Source organism: Agelaius tricolor, unplaced genomic scaffold (assembly GCF_023055355.1).
Source record: "Agelaius tricolor isolate 1412-34295 unplaced genomic scaffold, bAgeTri1.0.p SCAF_22, whole genome shotgun sequence".
In the NCBI taxonomy this organism is placed as follows: domain Eukaryota; kingdom Metazoa; phylum Chordata; class Aves; order Passeriformes; family Icteridae; genus Agelaius; species Agelaius tricolor.
In genome coordinates, this window is record NW_027269282.1 from 1 (window position 1) to 21,545 (window position 21,545).

General features: G+C 36.5%; 1 protein-coding gene across 1 annotated transcript in view; it reads right to left on the reverse strand.

Moving 5' to 3' along the window:
- Positions 1 to 539: 539 nt before the first annotated feature.
- The window catches only part of LOC139599054 (adhesion G protein-coupled receptor A2-like), a gene marked incomplete at its 3' end in the record, with an annotated part of 57,328 nt that continues 36,322 nt past the window's right edge, over positions 540 to 21,545 (reverse strand). The window contains exons 2-3 of the mRNA XM_071446017.1: positions 16,461 to 16,532; positions 540 to 678 (exon numbers count right to left, since the gene is read on the reverse strand). Of these exons, the coding sequence (XP_071302118.1) occupies positions 540 to 678; positions 16,461 to 16,532 (211 nt within the window). The remainder of the gene's footprint in view (positions 679 to 16,460; positions 16,533 to 21,545) is intronic.

The window sequence follows — 21,545 nt, forward strand, 5'->3', positions numbered from 1 at the left end:
AGAGAGAAGAGAGAGAGAAAGAGAGAGAGAAGAGAGAGAGAAGAGAGAGAGAAGAGAGAGAGAAGAGAGAGAGAAGAGAGCAAAGAGGGGACAGAGGATAAAGACCTGCAGCAGTGCCTCATATTTTGTTTCTATCACTCTTTTCTTAGACTGTTCCCTGAAGTCCTTCCTGTGATGTGGTTAGGATGAAAAACCAAGAAGCAAGGCAGTCACATTCAATGTAATTGCATAAAGTCTTCTTTAAAGTACTTTAAAGTACTTATGGGTACACTTCAGTATAACAGTACTAGCACCTAGAAATTCTTTGTTTTCAGCAATATAATAAAATGAAATAAATATATGTTTAGGAAGATACAAGCAAATAAGCCAGAAAAATAAAGCTTACACAATCCCAAATTTAACATACAAAAAAAATACACAAAATAGCTGACATGCAAAAGAGAAAGGTCAGTAAAGAACAAAACCAATTGCTTTGCCTTTTAGCACTGGAGGATGTAGATAGCTTGCTGGGTAATTGGCTGATTGACTGTTCTGCTAACTTTCTGCATGAGTGGTGGAGCAGTGAGGCTGCTTTCCTTCAGGCTCACTGCTGGCATATTGGCACGGATATTATACATACTCGTGCATGCGCTCTCTCTTTTAATTTCTTTGAACCCATACTTTGTCTCACACAGGAGCCTGAAAATTCAATGGAAATGAAAGGTAATTGCATGTAGAACCAACACTGCCAAACTGCCAGCATTGTTCTGATCTATCAGTTAATTTTTATGCTAATTTATCCTAGCAACTTGATATAAACAGTTGCACTTGCGTAGTTCTAAGTTAGAAATCTACTATATCTCAATATTGAAACAAGAGAAATACCATTTCTAGTTTCACTCCAGCCTGATTGAAGTAGGAAAGTGAGCAGCAGCTCTCTTCACAGTTTACTTTTCTAACATTAGCCCAGTACTAAAGTTTGACAGCAAAATCTGTAACTAGTATAAAAGGTTCATTCAGTCATTCTGCAAGACCAGTAATACTGTGCATGATCCGTCTGCTTTTTGCTGGCTCACCACACTTCATTAGGGTTTGTTTTTCATATATCATCTTTTAAATGTTGAACTACACAATTACTTAATAGGTCATTAGAAAAGCTTTGGATTCAGAAAATGTGCATTCATGAAAATCTGCCTGAGGATCACAAAATAGTGTAAATGTTGTTTATCCTTCCAGCAATTTTGTAAATAGTAAGTTTTCTTTAAACCCAGTTAATGAAAACAGTATCCACATCTGCTTTTAGATGCAACTAACATACCAAGAAAATGGGGCAATCAATGGGTCTCCATAGTGTATCACTAGTAGCTTAAAACAGCACACTACAGCAACATATGCAAAAACTCTAAAACATGCAAGTATTTCAATAAATAAATAGAAATCACACAGCTAATGCTCTACAATTCATTAAAAATGCTAGGGTTTTAGCCAACTGAACCTCAACCTCACTATGACACACCAAGTATTTAAAGAAATTAATTCCCCAGGTTCATTTAGCAAAAGAAAGCTGGCACAGGCCAAGTTCCATGAGCTGTAGCAGAGCAGCAACAATGCCATACCTGTACCAGCTTTTGTGTAAGTTGGCCTGAGCCCAGAGCCCCGAAGGTTCACGCTTGCTGCTGGCGTGTGCTCAGCTCCATGTGTCCAGCACACAGCCTTCATAAATTATGCCTCTACATTCTTTGTAGGCATCAGGCTGAGTTTCATTTCCCAGCCTGCACCTATTTCTTTTTTTTCCCTAAAATGCCTGCTAATGAAATAGCTGCTCAGTGGCATGTTGTATTTTCTCCAGAGACATTGGCTGCTCCTGTGAAAAAGAGATGAATATTGGGAACAGCATCTCTGTAACAACATGGAGGCACAGCAGAGCCACAAGTGCTGCTGAGAGACATTAGGTGGGCTGAAGAAAATGAAACTTGGCTTAGCTCATCTTCGTGAGCAGTAAACCCTCATTCTTTTATTGAAGAATTGTCATATGAAAAAGCTTTTACAGATTTGTGGGGGAAATGGACCAAAAGTCATTAGATTACACAGGCAAGTAAATATAGAGTTACTTAAAAGAATCATGCACAACTGCTTTTTAATCAGCAAAGACCCTTTAAAGTAGTTATCAGCACTGTACTATCAGGAACTGCTACTTAGATGCTCCTACTAAAAGCACAAAGATTATTCAATCTTCTTTAACCTAAAACAAACTCAGGTTACATGACACCAAACATGATGTATACACATCATTTAGTCCATACACTAGAAGTAGCTGGGCTCTTAATTTCTTTTGTATTAATATTGTAGAAATGAAACCATACAGCTCGTCCCTTTGATTTGGGAAATCATAGATATACTCTTGGATCCAATACTTCTGTATGTTAAAGGACTTATTAGAATTTAAATTACTATTGTGCATTGTTTTAATATGTCGTCACAGCATGCACCACAACAGCTCCTTTGCAGCTATTACACTGTACATTGGCTACATCAATTAACAGAAATGCACATTATACATTATTAACCTTTTTAATACCTAATACATTTTTCCACAGTCTATCTTTTCATCCTAATGTGCACTCAGATCACACACCATGAGTTAGTTCTGCTAAGAAAGTCACAGATCTGTGCACTTACTCCAAGAACACTGTGCATATAGACATAGATCTGAATCTAGGGACTCCCTGTTAAAATTGAACTCGGGCACACCTGGGCACACGCAGGAACACTCTTGCACACATGGGCACACCCTTGCACACCTGGGCACACCCTTGCACACCCTCACACACCCAGGCACACTCTTGCACACTACTCACACTCACACTCTTTTGTTCTATGTTTTTCCTTTCATTGTCACTGCTTATCAAAGATTTGAGCAAGGCAAGTAGAAAGGTAGGAAATAATGAATGAAGGAGAAGCTATGTCAGAGCTATTAGCTAAGATGAATTTTCTCATCTTACAGTAATACAGAGTCTGAATACACGAGTGGATAGCTCTATGAAACCAAGGAGCAGCTGTTGTGCAATAACATAGTCAATGGGGAAAAATGAGTGAAATGTCTCATTTCTGTTCCAAGTGAAAGACATTTAATTTGACTTACACAAATAAAATACAAAGTAATCATCACAGACTGCTACGCAAACACCTGAATGCGAGGAAATCAGGAGAGAAGACCTTTAACAAAATGTCTGTACTTTACCCTGTGTTCAGATGACTGAGCTTAGAAAAAAAAGAAAAAAAAAGTTCAATTTACTGAATTCTCAGTTCTCAAGAGGGCAAAAAGAAAAGGAACATCCCCACCCATTCAGCACTCAACCTGAAAACAGGGACAACAAAAATAAAAATAGGATGGAAAGCAGGAATAGATTCAATGTCCTCAGCAGGAAGCTTTAAATTTTCACTGGGCTTCTTTAAGTAACCATTTGGTCAGCACTGGCTTGTTATGCAAGAGCAGAGAAAGCAGCTTTGTACAGACCTCCAAAGCCCTAAAGTCACAGTGAATTTCCCAAGGATATTTATTTACTGCATGTAAAGGGGTGCACAGGGGTCTTTTCTATGTTCAACTGTATCAGTTTTACAACATGAACATCATTTCTGAATGCTAAACTAAGCTGAAATTGCACTTATCTGAATATTCAATTAACTGGATTAAAATCAATTTTTTAGACTATAAAGAGAGTGCATTGCCATTACGTATAAAATAAATCTTTGCAGATAATCTTACTTTTAGATACTTCAGGCATTGTGCCCATAATTTTTTTTAAAGATATGTACAATTCATGGTTATTTTCATGATGTCACTAAGAGATTATCATATTTTTGGCTTGCTTAGATGAGGAAAGTGAGTATTACATCACTGTTTATAAATGGTGAAACCTACAAAGAGAAAAGGATTAGTATAAGTTAAAGGATAACAATACTATAAAATCATATGGATAAAAATAAGCTATGAGTACATTTAGATCATAGGTAAGAAAAAGTAGAAATAAATATTTGGAGCAGCCTTAAAATATTTGTTCAGTTGATATCATTTATGCGTGAATATAACTTACTAGAGTTAGAAACTGCAGATTGTGACATGAATTTTTGCATATCCAGAGCTGAATCCTCCCCAGGCATCGTCCAGGACCAGCAACATTTATTTATTTATTTATTTATTTATGGTTTGATGCAGAACATGGTTTCAGGAGTTTCCCCTGCTCCTCCTGTTTTGCTAAAAAAGGCTAAATGAGCGTGTATTGGATAGCTTACACTGGTGACCTGCTCTAGTCCAGTACTGAAAAGCCAGTGCCTGTGTTGGGGTACCTTGCTGGCACAGTCATGGCTAAGGGAACTGTCAGAATGGCTGATGAGGATTTATTGGTTACAGTGGCAAAGACACGCAAAAGAAAAAGCAAAAAACCCAACCTGTAGCCTCTTACAATTTCTTCCTTTGTGACACATTTTAAGTTTTAGAGCCATTATACTGAACTGAAGTTCCAGTGTTCTTAATGGAGAGCTGAAAAGCTGTTAATAGACCAGCTCATTTGTGGTGTATATGATGAGAGGGAGAGCTGAACAAATTTTCTTTTTATCCCTGGAAGTTAAGGCTGGCTGCAACCCATTCTGGTCTTACATTCCTAAATATTTTTGTAAGTTCACATAACTCTGTACAGTAGGAAAGCTTAATACAGTATTTAAACTTCACTCAAATGGGAGAATTGTCCCTGGTGAGGCAGGGAAATACCTAAAAGTAATTAATGGCACAAAAAGGAAAAAGCATCAAATTCTCAATTTAGCTGCTGACACAGTACATAAAACACCGTTTTGTTCTGAACACAATGTACTTTAAACTGCCCTTTCAGCTGAAAAGCATGTCTTTAAGGTCTTTAAAAAAGTATTAACTTACTTTGCATGAACAAACAAATGGGAATACTGAATGCAAAAAACAAAAAAAAAAAAAGGTAAAACACAATTGGTGAAAGTAATAAACGTACCATGTGTCTGCGTACATACATTAGCTGTAAAACTTTCTTTCATTGCCATTAATTACAGCATCATGGCAGAAGTGTTACAGTTATGGCTGAGAGTATGCTTTTTAATAAATTTGGCTCTCACAGGCACCTACAACTAACATTTTTCCTGATTTAATATCTTTCATATTTTTCATAGATGGAGATTAATTGACTTTAAGAGATTCTAGTTGCCCCTTTGGCAGTTTCCTAAATACATTTTACTTCTGCTTCAACAAGTTTCTTGCATTATGCTAACTCAAGTGGCTTATTTTTAACTTAAACCACTTATTTTTATCAGATGAATCTCATTACCATTGCACATAGCAATTTTACTTCATTTTTTCAAGTTAACAAGCAAACAAAAATATCCATTTTATTTCAGCACAATGTTTCTCTCTGTATTCTCCTCAGCAAAACAGTTTCAAAAGCAGCACATAGTGGAATTTTGTAATTCTTTATTTTTTTTCACAGAATATGTGCGTAGCTCAGACTATACAAACATCCTCTATAGCTCTCCCAGTCACTTTCCATTTCAAGAACGAGGCAATTTGTGTTAACACAAGACAGCTTATCATGTGCTAAGTCTGCATGCAATTTTCTCGTGAGAACAACCATTTTGTACCTACTTGACACACGCAGCACTACACTACACCCAACTAATCAATTCTGTCTATATTAAGAAGTGGGGAGAAAAACTGCCCACAGCTGTTATATTACATCAGCTTTACTAACTACTTCAGACAACTCATTTTGGAGATTTTTTTTTTCTTTAAACTAAACTGGCATAAACCATAGCCCTTCTTTCCATTCCTTTTCAATTCCACCTTTTTTTTTTTGCCTTCTCAGAGATTATTGGCGAAGCACAAGCGTCCAGAGAACAAGCTGGGCTTTCTGCAGGCATCCCCAGAAGTTCTGAGGGCAGCAAGCTCCCAGGGTCATTGGTACCCTTGGAGCATTTACAGACTAGCATGATATGAATGAGTAATGGCATGTTTTCATCTGAGATCTCCCAGCCTCGTCTACAGACATGCACTTTTGGCAGACAATAACTTATATACACAGGGAGTTTTGTCCTTATAAGTAAGCAATTGAGAAATGTCTGTCAACTGGTACCAAGTCAGAGGTGGAGACACAAAAAGAAAAGCTATCAGTAGGACCCAGAAAACTCTCTGGGAGGGAAGGATTGAGTTTGGAGCTTCTCTTTGGATCCAACACCACCATGATGTTGAGATGTCCCTAGACAGAACTTGAGGTGTCTCACATTTTATATATGGACACTACCAGGTGAAACAACTTTTTGGTCTTCTTGACAGTAAACACGTTAAAGACCACTTTGCATCTGAATACAATTAATATACAGTATTTTCTGAAGTTTGAGAGGGTTATTCCACCAATAGCCTACAGGTGAGGAATCAAAACCACATATTGAATAAAAGGATTCAGCTACCAATTCACCTCACAGCTCCCTTCACAAGATTAGCTCAGTTGTTGATGAACTAACACTAATTTTTATCAGCTTGGCTTCCCAGAATGCTTCCCTCTGACTTCATACAAACTGCCCTAAAACCACATTTCTGTTTTTCCTACTGTTTCAACCACTCTGTGTTTCTTTATAGAAACACAGCTTGCATCATTCCAAGTGGTATAGTTCAGCTTTGTCAATCAAAAAAGATTCCATACTTTGTGACTATAAAGCAGTTTAAATGAAACACTGGTGTCTATGATACAAATGATCCTGTGAAACTGCTGTGTCCCCTGCTGAACATTTTTATTTTGCCATGCTCACACTTCCAACAGAAATCTGTTTTGCAAACAGTTACACTCAAAAGTCCATTGATGCAGCCTGGGAAACCACTGACATCTTAAATGCTGCTGGCTATGCCATGTCTGTGCCAGCAGCTGGCAATTTTGTGCCCCAGCTGAAAGCACAGTTCCACGTCAGGAGCAGAGGAAGGTGATCTCAGCAGCCAGCATTCAGAGTGACACAAGGCTGTCACCCCACAAGCAGCACCTGCGAGGGAAGGCAGCACTGAGCAGCTCAGACCTCACTACAGACACGGAATTACGAGCAAAGACATGGCCTGGGAGCCCCTGCTGTTTCCAGGGGGAAACAAATATACCACAGAAACAGACAAATAAACGTGGCAGTTTAGGAGGCAAACAAAAAACAGGCTTAAGGTAAAAAGAAAAGATGAAAAATCGCACTTGGTTCTGGACCCTTGTACCAAGAACAATGGAATTGATTTACTAATCTGTTTTTCAGAGTTAATTACTGCTATTTTTAAACAGCATTGTAATATCCCAAAGAAAACATCCTATTTTTCTAAAATTACTGGGGTTTTTTGCACATTACAGCATAGCAACTCTACAGCAATAGACATACAGGTTATTTTCCTGTTGTCTCATCCTGTAAAATATAATGTATGTGACATCTAATAGTCTGTATTGTGACTTTGTACTGGTAAATAACAAATGAATAGAAAAAAAAAAATGCATTACCTTTCTGTCACACTGCATTACAAGTACTTTGATAGATACTTCATGGTTGTAAGACTTACAGTACATACAGCCTGTTAGAAAGAGGGTAATGTAATTTTACTTTTAATTTCTAACTCCTCTGTTTCTGACAGTCATATTAAGAACAGCAAAAGTTTTACAATTCCTGATAGGATGCTACATCTTTCTTTGATACTCCACACTAGAACATAATGGATTCTGGCCTTTAGAGAGTTTGGGGAGGTTGTTTTTTTGGTTGGTGGTTTTTCTTTTAATTTGCTTTTAGGGAGGCCATTGTCAAAAAAAACTCAGTTTTTGCACTACTAAATGAGTAACTTACTGTTAGTCATAGAAAAGAATAAAGAGATCCATTAAGGACCACAGAATTAAAAGGAAAAAGCAATTTTTAATTAAGTTTGCCCAGTTTGACTTGTGACATTGATGTTTCTCCTTCTCTGGTTTCTCAAAATTTCTATGCAATGATAGCAAATTAGATACTCTCCTCCTGTGCAATTCATTAAAACACTGCCTGCAGCAAAATCAGACTTACTTTGAAAAGCAATTCACCTGTACTCCTTCAACCAACAGTGAGGAACAACAGTGGCTTTTCCAAGTCCAGATCCATGACATTTTCCAAGGTTCCTTAGGTCTGCTGTTGCCTCTTGCTGTCTTTACCTGCTTATGGGCAGGTATTTTCAACAAGCATCAGTAACCTCTATCTGCACTTTTGTATTTGTGCCCATTAAGGTTTCTTCCCACTCAGGGCAGGAATGCACATAAATGACATCACATAAGGTAGAAATGTAAAATAATTGGCATTACACAAACACCAATGTACTTTTTCTTGCTTTCTCTTTCCTGATAAGCTGAGATCTCTCAGTATCACTAGATTTTGCGATATTAAATAAGCAATACAGATAAAAAGAGAGGTAGACAAAGATCAAGTGATGAGACAAAAATTGAATGAAAATTTTAAAAAAGTAAAATGAAACAGTCCTTGATTTCCAATCATTTTCTCAAATAAAAGCCTTTTCGTTCACAGATTTTCTTCTTTCTAAATACTCTCTTGTTTAACATCAACATATAAATATTGTATTACCTAACCATTATGCATTTGCTACAGTATGCATAAAATTCTCTATTTATACAAAATCCTTTATGATTAAGAAGAATTGTTTTCAAGTAAAAGACATAGAAGCTAAAAAGCTGTACTTTTAATTGAATGCAATGCCGAAAATATAACAACTTATCTTTGTCATCAGATAATGACAAATGAAATCTGTCAAATAAATACAGTTGGGTAAAAACTTGTTTTGACTTAAATAGTCAGTTAGAAATAATTAGATAATTCTAGCTAATTAAGTGATAAGGGAAACTTTGCATTGTAACATTAAATTTATTTGCAATTACTAAATTTGTGGTTTTGAGTGATTTACAAGATATAATTCAAATATTGTAAATGTTAATGAGCAACTCTTGTTTGATGCTAAAAAAACCCCTGGCAGTGAGGCACTGAAGGTACTCTGGTGCTATGAGGATCATTTTCCTATCTCCTTTCAGTCTCATACCAATCTCACCAGTCCATGCCATTAATATTTTCTATAAAATAATTTTAATATTTTAAAATATATTTTGTAGAAATAAATTGATTTTATGGAAAAAAAACTTTTTTTGACACACATTTAATTATTTTTCAGTAAATCAGTAACACATTACAATCTTCATTGACAGATACCTAAAGTCAGATATTTAAAGAGCACATTTATTAAGTGAACATCTGTATCTTCTGTCTGTACCACAATATATCTGACACTGGCATTATTGAGTTACGTGACCAAAATTATCCCAATGACAAAGAACCAAGCACCAAAGAGAGGCAAAATCCCTGCGCTGCAGCCACCACAAAGACAGACTGGCATAAGGAAATGCAGGAGGAGTCCCAGGATGGGTAAGGAATCTGGTTTTAAACAGGATATGATAAAAATCCCAGAAAAAAAAAAAAAAAAAAAAAAAAAAAAAAAAAACACCAAACAAAAAAAAAGCTTACAGCAGCTGACCATGACATTTATACCAATGAAAAAATGAGATGGCTAAGGAGGTGTGCGTATTAGACTCTGAAGAATATAGTCCAATTCACTGTCCAATTCACAAATGAGCTTAACACTCATTTTCTCAGTAGAAATTGCTTTTCTCCATGTTCTAGGATGAGCCTTAAAAACCATTCAGTTCACAGGAAACTATTCTAATTTTAGGAGATAAATTATTATTATATGCATAACTATTTTCTTTCCTCTTTCTCATCTGTCCAGTGCCAAATCCACAGGGTTTGTTTTCCCTTCAGCATTTGTAAAGCTGAAGGCTGTTTATCTCCTGACTATCTCCAACCCTCCAAACAAATTATCTGTAATAGACACATCTCTGAATGAACAGGTACCTTCACTTCAGTAATTCATGAATTTTCAGAACTTTGTTTTTTAAGCTCAGCATTTACAAGTGCCTTTGTACAGACCATAGTGCAGGCAAACATATCTATCAATTAACATCAACCTGCCAGCTACATTAGCCGTGTTTAGCACTGACAAAAGGAATTCTCCTGCCTCATGCAAACACTGGCATCATCATAATTAAAAAGACAAAGTCTTCCTCTGACACCGAAACCAAAAGGGTAACTCAAAGTTCAATGACTGCCAAGAGGAACATGAATTATCTTCAGTATATTTTAGAGTACAGACACAAAGCAGAGTCTTGCTCCTGGAGAAAAATCCTTCCCCATAACTATTCCCATCCTTCTGCATCTAGCAGAATATGATCAATCACTTCCAAGAGTAAAGCAGCATAATGAGCTTTTGTAAACAATTACAAGCCAACACAGTAAAAAATTTTACATGTAAAACTGCTTGGAATTCCTCAGGTGTCCCAGACATATTACTAAACAAGAAAAAATAATGGTTGTAGGATCTGTACTTTTGTTCCTTGGGAATAAAGAAATAACTTGTTTGCTATCATTATTAACTGGACCTAGAAAATTTACTAAATCCATGCAGGATTTCAAACGCAAGAAAAAGTAGCAAGACAACTTCAGATGCTTGAGAGCTTTCTTTCTCAATATTTCTCCAAATACAACAACCTTATAAAATGGAATCATTTCGTTCATACTATGACTATTTACACAACAAACAGCCCTAAGAAACAGATTTTTAGATTGCCCTTTCCTTGAATACCATCACAGCATTTCTCTAAACACAGCTCAGTGGCATTTAAGGTCACCAAGCTTATAAATTTATTTTCTGCTAAAAATGCTTGCACAAAGTTAGGGGCACACTCCTCAGCTGCAAGATCTTCAAGGGGTAAAAAAGCCAAAAACATGGCACAGCTGGATCCTGGCTGTCAGTCAGAAATATTGTGAGTTCATAATAACGAGTATTTTTCTATTTTTACAACAATCCAAAAAAGAACACATTCTAAATTTGCTCTATGAAGTTTCTAACTTTAAAGATGTCATACACAATGTGTTGAAAGTGAAATTGTTAACAGTTTCTTCGAGCGTATTTCCAATTCTTCCCAGTACCTAGGAAGAACATCTGTTTCTTTGTGTGTATTCACATGCACATTTCAAATGTATGGGCAGGGAAAAAGTGAAGAGGACAGTAATTTAGAAAATGTAAATTGCACATTAAAAATGTCAAACCTTTATGTTTTACACTTCCATCACTTGAAATTTTCTAAACAAATTGAAAATATATTTTTGTAACAACTGCTTAACAGCAAGTTTTTTCTATGGTCTAATTTTTTATGCTTGTCTTTTTATTCCTTTTCATACCTCAACTTAGTGTGTTATTACTTCTGTTGCACACCACAACACATAGCTCCAGAATGTCCCACTGAAATCTATTGGAAGCAGTTTTAGGCAATCTTGCCTGATAATAACTGAGGACAACACATGGCTGTGCAGCACTGACATGTGATTGGAACTTGATTGTACAGCAGCACTTAATAAAACTACACACAATCTAAGTGAGGCCTGGTAGAGTAAGACTCAGGTATAGGGCTAAAAAATAAAATCAAAACAAAAAATAAACTCACTGCTAAATTCTTAGAGGTACTTTAGTACTATTTTTCTTTGTCTAGAAAATGTAACAAAGCAAGTTTCTGTAAAAGAGTCACTGCAGCTTATTAGTGCCTGGCATGCTTTTCTTCTGGCTCAACTGGGAAAAAATATGTGTAATCTTGCTTAGTGATCTTTCATCCTGATTTCCCAAGGAAACTGCTTATGCAACCAGGGTCTGTTTGTGTATGTTTCTTTATTTGTATTTGCTGGTTCCTTCCCAATAGCTTCTGAACCCGTTAGAGGTTCAGTCACTGGGACAAAGGAGCAACAGTCTCAGAGGTATAATGCTCCTATAAACCTAATGAAGAAGTACATTTGGTTATGAAAGAGAGAGAGAGAGAGCAACCTCATACGCCCACTTCTGAAAAATCCCAAGTGCACAATCAACCCCAGAGCAGGAGGAGCCCAGGGCAGGGGAGCCACCACAGGCTGCCCCAGGGAGGGGTAACGTGGGCAGGGCTGTCCAGGCAACTGTGGGGCAGTGGCTGCTGTGCAAAGTAAGAAAATCAGCAGTGTGGATAACAGCTGCAGGACATATTGTTTTGCACCAGGTGGTACCAAGATGAGGGCAAAAGATTTCTTTTCCTAGTCTGGATCTTGGCTTTAGGTCCAGCACGGCTGGAGCACCTGGGCCAGTCACCTCAGTCTTTGTCCCCAGAAGCATCCCATGGACTATGGCTGGCCAAATATCCTCAAACATAAAAGCCTTGCCACAGCTGGCACTAGTGCTCTCACTGCTGCACACTGAGGGGGATGGCAATGCTTCACAGCAGCATCCATACCACATACTGCCATGACAAGGCATCTGCAAGTAGCTTGGTAACCTGCACTAGCCTATGATTCTTTGGGTATTAGCATGCTCAACCCCATGTTGAGAAAATAAAAATAAATACATAAAAATAATTCTTAAAGAAGGAAACTGTCACAGATTTTCCCATGTAATATATTGTTCCAATTTATGCAATATTTACACCACCAAATTACACAGACAATTCAGTTGTTCAGATCCCTCCAAATATTTCACTAAACAAGAGTTGTCAGATTGCTGAGACTTACTTGAAAGGGCTACTTCACTCCTTCATTTTCCTTTCTTTTATGGTACCTAGAGCCTAAGTAAAACTTATTTAAATCTCTGTTAAAACTCCTGCTGTTCTGGGAAGGCAGAACACTGACTGCAGACAGGGAAGGCACTGAAACTGAAATCATTACAAACTGTCAAGTCTTTGCCCTCAGCTTCAGACCCAAACTGAATTCTCAGCCTCCTGAATGTGAAGCCAGCCATCTCCACAGGGTATATCACAGAAATGGGTTCAAGGTGTGCATTCTCATTTAAAAAAATTTATGGCCTGTAGATCTCCTCTGGTTAAATTCCACATAGCTCTTCATATTTTAACAAACAATTCTTTTACCACACTTGCTTCAAAAAAAGCTTATTTATAGTCTTTCCTACAGTTCTGATTTATTCCAACTCAAGGACCATATAACTGGACAGCATATAATATCTGTATAAAATAAAAGTCTACAGAAAACTTCTGTTCTTTCACAGTATTTAAGTTATGATCTTCACTTCTAAATGCCTCTTGTCTCTACAGTGTAAGCTCATTGGCACAGGGGCACTTCATGATCCAGATGCCATGTCACATTTGTGAGCCAACTTTTCCAAAACAGCACATGGCAATTTCTTAATTTCAGAAAACTGTAACTGTGGAAAGGTATTGCCACCTCTACAGATCGCTCATGAGTCACTGTTCATACACATACATAAAACTGAAAGTGCACCTTTGTGAGTCAGTGTTTTTCAAAGCATTTTTACAAAATGTCCAGTAAAAATATTAGCATTTCATACATGCCTTTTGATCACCATTTTTAATAGGCATTATTACATTTCATTTTTAATATTAATGGATTATTATTAAATATAATACTATCTTTAAATTATTAAAAAGGAAGTAACTGTTTCCCTAAACATTTTTCCCTGGTTTGTTGCCTCTATCATCTGAAAACCTAGTATCAGGTTTCCTATAGCAGCAACACTGAGAAAATCTGAAATGCTAACCTTGTTATTCTTATGTTATGGTTGGAAAAAAACTGCAATTTTCTGAAAAACATTTTGAAAAAAAATATTCCATGTAAAATATTAGAATTCTACAATAGCCTTAGTTTTAGAGAAATCAATTTTGTCTTACTCTTAGAATGGATAGTTAAGGGGTAAATAACTTTTCTTGATTTGCTTGATAGAATGAGAGTCCCACTTTGAGACAACTGCTCAGTGAGAGACCTCACTTGTGTAACATGCTCTTGAGAGATCACCAGAACCTGAGAAGACTGACACTTCTGTAATCCAATTCCTGTTGTGACATGCATTGAAAAACAAAATAATAGGGGGAAAGTTGTCACTTACTTATTGGAGTAGTGCTTCAAACCATTCTTTACCCAAAAAGAGGGTTTAAGCACTCCAGAACAGGGAAGAGTCAGAATATACAAGTAATTCAATTCCACCTGAAAATTTACTTCTCTATTCTTTTCCAGTTTGACATTGAATGATTTCATCTTCCATGTAAGCTTGCATTCTTCTAGCTCATGTTCTCATGGTAACTATAGAAAAATAAATTACTGACTTGCATGATTCTTTCCTCTATGGCACTCACATTACTTTTTCTTCTGAACAGGACCACAAGTAGTGCAAAGCCAAATTAAGTGAATAATTCTTAACTCCAACACACCCATGTTCCTAAGCACCTAATCTTATAAACTTCACATTATTTTAAGGGAAGCTGGATTTCCCTGCTACAGTCCTTCCTTTCAGGCAAATAATAGTTTGCCTGGACTTTCTTGCTCCGTTTTGATAAGTCACAAACATCAAAGCAGCTGCTGCCACAGTTCTCCATTTTGAGCACCTGAAGTACTGCTCTGAATCAGGTTCTGTCCAAAAGGCAAAGCTGGGGAAACCTTTGTCCAAGAGCTAGGAGCACTCATCCAGCTGTAATTCATTCACACTCACCTCCTAGTAGACTATTCCAGCTGTTCTCGCCCCTGCAGCTGAAACTGGGATTTCACAGATATTGATAAGAAGCATATGGGGCCTGAGTGGCCCCAAATGAAACAGAAACAGAGCAGCTGAATCATGAGAATGTCATCACTTGAATTCCAGTCTTCAATTCACGGACCACTCATGGATTTTGTATTACACCATAGCCAAATAGAATTATAAACAGAGAAGATGATATTCATTTTATCTGCACTGTTGTGAAAAATCGATACAGGAAAATAGAATGGTTTGGATTGTGATGGTACTCGAGGCTACACACTTAAGGCATTCTTCTGTTTTCTCACTGCTCTTAGTTTTGTTTCTAATGTCTTTTCAGGCTCAAGTATTTCTCTCACTATTTAACTAATAAAATTCTTAAAACTACATGCTCAGTATAATTCTCCAATGTAAATTAAACATTAAGAAAACCTCAGAGGAAATGTTTTCCTTTAGTTCTAAACACTACATTAATTGCATTTACTTACATTACATGAGAATTTAATTTACTAATTTCCCTTGCAATAAATTTGTAATTCTATTCTGTGTTCTAAATTGTTTTTGTTTTGTCTAAAATATTTGTAGACTTTTTTACAAACCTCATATCACTGTTAATCCTAATATTAAACCAGTTAGTAAATAATACCTCACTCTCCATTCCAGACTACTTAATATTCCATATCATTTAATACATTAATGAAAGTACTTGACACAACTATAACTGTATGCAGAGACAATGTAATGTTACTCAGCAGAAGTGTTCTGACAATCACTTTACCCAAATCCTTCAAAGGGATTGCTGTAGACCTTGAAATGAGTTGTTTATTTTTAAACCAGATTTAGGACACTCAACTCAGTATTGTATACTTACCCACTTTGTTCCACAACCATGAACAGCATGCATATCACACACATCCAGAGTAAAAATATTAGCTAAGGTTGATGTTAATACATCATTTCTTTGCATATGGAAATATTCACACTCCACAGAATACATTCATGCATTCATGAATGCAGCAACAATTTTATATCAATAGTTCTACATAACAAAGCTACTCTTACAAAGCAGTATAAAGGTAATTTAGCTTAAGCTGCAGGAGATACTGTAAGATAGGCATGACATAATTACTCATTTCGGATGTACTGGTACCAGAAGTTGCCTATAGATATAAAAAATAGTTGTTTAGGCTTGTTCACAATTATTCTCCAATGACTGACCTATATATACAGAAAGTAGTGTTATTATAGTGTAGCTATTACTACTTATTTATTTCCATTGAAGTTTCCAAATATTTTCTTCCTAACTGATTAGCTGCCCCTGAGCTCCTCTTCCCCCTTCAAGTACTGGCTAGAAATACATGGCCATGGAGCTTTATCAAAGTCATTGTTTGCTCCTGTGATAAATGCTGTCTAAGTTGTTGATATTATAATTAAAATATAGAAAAAATTTAAACTTATATAGATCTAAAATAGAAATATTGGAGACCAATGAGTTAAATAACCCAAACTACATGTCAGGTATATTAGTGTTACCATTACATATAGCAGTCTTTGCTGTGATAGTGCACATAGTGTAGTACAAGGCTTTGACTGGATGTTTATTTTAGTTCCAAATTGATGGCGGTGCTTTCCTGCATGTTCCACATCCATCCCCATGCACTCATTTTTATGCTGTTTCTTAACCTGATGACTGCCTAGAAACTCTACTGTGCAATACAGCTCAGAACATCTCAACTTTCTTATCTGATGTTTGTTTCTATATTTAAAGTACAAAGACTTTGAATTGAAGGTGGAGCAAGGCTGATCAGTTACTCACAGTCTCTCCAGGGATCTCAGTCCAAAGAAAGAGCCATTCTTCAACCCCAAGATCTTGTTGTTACTCAGAATCCTACAAGAAGTCAGGAAACAATCTGGTTAATAGAACATGATAATTCCACTGATCTAAAACATATAATTATAATAAGTGACTGCTCTGTAAAATACTAATCACAAAATTCACCACTTCATTTGCATTTTCCCATCTTAGCCATAAATAAAGACTACCATTTCCCAAAGTGCGTGCTTTCTTCTTTATTAAATAAAAGCACTGTCAATAAGTATGTCAAGAAACAAATTTTGACTCCAGCTTGAAAATTCTAACACTGCTAAATGCCCACACTTCACTAGTAGATTCTAAATTAACACTGAGGTACTTGTTGGTCTGCAAAAAGGCTGGTAAAGCAAAAGACATGTTAAAAACTATTCCAGTAGATTGGAGGACAATAAAATCACTTTGCAGTGGCTGCTGTAGCAGGGAGGTACGAGCCATCATACCATGGATAGCTCACATACAAAGTATTTCATTTTCTATAGGAGAGACAAAAACAGACAAGTCCAAAAATGTTTTCCTGTTGCAACCTTTGCATAGTAGAAAGTCAGTAGTTAAGCTATGCCTGACCCATCAAGCACCACCACCATCACACAGTTGCAAACTGGCCCTGCATGCAGGCCATGGAAAAAGTTGTTTATTCTTCCTCTTTATGTTAAGGTACTGTGCATTTCACAAGTGATCCTTTCTAGTTTAGTGATTTTCCATCACTGTTCCCAGCTACTTCAGAAGCAATACAATATGAACATGCACTTATTCTGAAGATGTTACGCCTTAAAAACTTTTCAATATGCAAAAGAAACGGTTTGTTTTAGAAGCTGGAGAAATTGGTTTTTAATCTAATGATTATGCAATGTGCATAGAAAACATTTGTCTCTGAAGAAATCTAATTCTAACTGCCTGAGAAATGAGTCTTTTAATGTAACATTTACAATAAATTATACTTCTCTGGTGCACAAAAGTACATTTCAAAATAAGATAAGCAGTTTGCATTAAGATAGAAAGAAGACCAAAAAAAAAATTTCAAAAGAAGTTTTATATTCTTAAGTAGAAAACTCGAGGTTTTTTGATCAATTTTATTGTTTAGCAAAGTTTTAAAATAATCTGTTACTCAAGACAAGATAGTCTTGCTCTTCGCATTTGCCATTGTATATGAACAGTAAGTTCTTTGTCCCAACAAACCAACCACATAAAATCCCACCTCTAGGTGCAAATGTAACAACACTGACTCACAGGGAAAAAGTATTAATGTAGCAAAGTTAAAGTACCACAATGTTAGTAAGATCTGGAGATTTCTGCAGATCTAAAATTCATAAATAAATGCATATTTTGATGTGAGTTGATGGCCCACTGTGGGCCATCTACATGGAGAAGAGAGATGATCAGATCTGACCTGTCCTACACTATGCTGCTTGTAAGTGCATGAGTGCAGCAGCATCACTCCTCACCCAGAACCAGACAGTGGCACCCACAAGTAGCAATTTGGCAACAACCATGATCCATACACCCATGCATCTGAAAGCACACAGAACCCTCAGCTTGCAACCAAAATTAAATATGCTCCACTATACACACAGTTTATTTCCATCAACTAAAACTCCGCACGTCACAAGTTCCTCCTCCTACTTCTCAGATTAAAAATTGTATGTATGATAATATTTATCTAATTTACCAACTCTTCTTTACCATTTTAGGAATACATTTCAGCAGTGACATGATGAAAGACTTGTTTAAAATTCAAACTATCTAAACTAGAAAATGTAAATATATTAAATGCTCTAGTGTTTTTTATTTTCAGTCTTCTATTACTTTATTATTTTATTCAACCTGTCATCTGAGACTGCACAGAACTGGAGTTAGTCAAGAAAAAATGAAGACTCCAAATTAAAATTGGCCAAGCGCTAGGCTTGTAAAGACTAACATAAACGAGTCCACTTCATATTGGGTCATTTTTTTTAATGTGCCTTGTTACAGAGAGACCATCTTTGAGGTCTGTAACAATGACATTAGATACAAAGATTATATTTGGACTACTCTGCATAGTGTGATTTGCAAAGATAGGTTATTTCAAAACTCATAGCTGGCTTAGATACAAGTAATTCTGTCTTGAAAAAACATTTTATGGTGACAGTTGTTTTTCCAGCCTTCTATTCATTCTGCCCAGAAAAAGAGGCCAGTCTGAACTTTGCTGGCACTCCCTGAAAATGCAGCACAAATCAGGTGGTCTCCTACCCTACCTCCATGTCCCGTTCTGCACAGCCCTACACACAGAATGAAACCAGCATCATTATCCCACATAAGCCAAACTCCTATTAAAGAGAACTATCAAACTAGCAATAAATCACAAGATTAAGCAGATCATTTAGTTCATAAACGGAATACTCAGTAAACACAGCTCATGATTCTTCAATATTGCTATCTCATTCATTTTTGTGAAAGATAAACTGTGTCTTGAAAAATGTGACACCACAAGTTTTAAAAAAAACACCAACAAAACTTAGCTCTGTAGATTTGAGTTCCTAAATGAAACCCTTCAAATCTTTATACCAGAGTTTCACTCAGACTTTCACACAGAGATCAGGTTTCAAAAATCAAGTTTCCTTTAGGGTTTCCTCTTCTCTACAGCACCAACTTAAATTCAAGTTTTATAAACAAAGTAATATGGGTATCATAGTAAAAATATGATTATTTTTCTGTTCAGAAATGCAGCTTTAGAGAATCCTAACATTCCAGTACAGTCCCTAAGGAAAACAACATCCTCTCTGACAACCCATACAAGTTAACTTCATTTCATTGAGCTGAGTGGTACTGCTCCATGGGAAGAATCCACCTGTTTTTAATTAGTTTTAGTGATGTACAAGAATGCACAACAGGCTGTTATCAAGAAGGATTTAGTTTGCACTGAAGATCAATTCTGTGAATAAAATGAACAACTTCACTGGCAAACATAAATCCCATTATTTTTCATCCAATAATAAATCACTTACTAAACTTTCAATGCAACTTGTAACATCCTTCCCTTCTGAGAACATTTGCTGTGGGGATGAGGATGGAAGGGAGGAAAGTTTTGGTTACAATGTTCAAAATCCTAACAGAAAAATGAGGCTAAACTACAGAAAATGAAAACTCTTTTAAAATAATTAATGCCAGGAAAAATTGTGGCTCTTACTCTTGATGCTGAAATTACACTGAATAATTTTTGTACATTATTTCTTTAGAGAAGTAACAGACTGGATATGCAATGTGTCAAGTATGGCCACAACAGGTAAGTTTCTCTTTTCCCCCAAATACAGTCATCTCCTTACAGGGAAATGCTTCTAATTAAAGACCTGCAGAAATTTTGCAGTGATAAGCATCCTTTTCCCATACTTACAGATGCAATGGTTTGGTGAATAAGCACATTTTAAAAAAGTTTTATTCATGTATTTTATTTTGGAAAGCTAATAACAAATTTATAATTGTCAGATCTAACAGAAACTGACTCATTCTAATCAAACTTCAAATAGAGGCTGCATTTTTTAAAAATAAACCAACACCATGCGCCCACTTCTCACATTTTATCTATCCATAGCATTTTCACTTTTTGGGAATTTTTTTCTGATGCATTAGTGAATCACAGTGATGAATCTCACTATACACTGCAACTAGGCAGCTGGTTTAAATAATTATCAGTTTCTAGCCATGTGCTAAGAATCTCTCATTTTAAATACTTTATTCCAGCAGAAGAAACACTATGAAAAATGAGCACGCTTTATTTCAATTATCATCTTTTCCAAAACAAAAATCCACTTAAAGTAGTTTTTTTGTTTTGGTTTGGGTTTTGGGGGGTTTTTTATTGGTTGGTTGGTTTGGGGGTTGGTTTTTTTTTGTGATGGCAGTGGGTTTTTTCCTTTTGTTTATTTTTTTTGTTTTGTTAAGGAAGAAGTTTCCCAGAGAAGCCTTCTAATAAGCATTTACTTTAAAGCAGTTTGCAAACTGTCTTTACACAATATATTAATGATTTAAGCCCAAGTAACGGAAAATCCAAATCAAGGTACTTTCAGTCCCAGCTCTGACAGGATACAACTAAACTAATGCTGGGGAGCAATTTACTTGTCAGTACCACTCTGCTCATCAGACACGTTATGAACCATTTTGTTACTGCAGTTGACCCTCTGAAATTCTATGTCCCTGCTACTCCTTCTCCCAAGACACTGGGGGACAGTTTACCCAGGGAGGCTGTTCAGAAGATATTAACTCAACACCAGGTCTGTCCTTTCCTGGCCCTGTGGAGCCCTCCAGCACTGCTCCTGTCCTGAAGGGATATCATTCAAACACCTTCTCTCGACTTGCACTGACATCCTAAAGCATCTGATCCATGCACGTAGTTTCTGGCACAAATGCACTTCCCTGGAGGGCTGCAGCACAGGCTGAACAATTTCATTCACCCTGCACTGCAAACCAACCAACCTCACCACACACCAGGACCAAAATCATGCCAAGGAGATGCTGACAATGGAGAAGCATGGACAGTCCACGAGCCATTGCTTCCACTTTCTCCTGAACACCCCTGCCTTTACAGGACAGACATCTAAAAGAATAAATTGTTCTAATGGATAAAAGTAATTCCTCTGATTTTCTTTCCAATTCCTCCGTTTGAATTAAACAAGCCACAAATCACAGTTTGCTTAAAATGATGCTGTGATTTTTGGTTTTGTGAAACCATAGAAAGTACAGGATGATATGACATTGTGCAACAGAGTCTCATTCAAGTATAAAAAATGCCCAGCATTAGAGAACGTACTATAGTATTTAAAAAGCATCAAATAAAGAGCTCTCAATCATAATGCAAACAAACTTCAACTTCCTATAACCTCTCAGAGAAAAGGAATCCTTTTAGCAAGCCTCCAAAGTCAATGACATTACAGAGTAAACAAATTCCACAGCTGAGGCTTCTTCAGTGGGATGGGGCTGCATCCCACCCAGTAAAGCCTAGAGCCTGTGAGCTCACACAGCAATGCACCCACAGAGAAAGCACAGCTCAAATAACCAAAT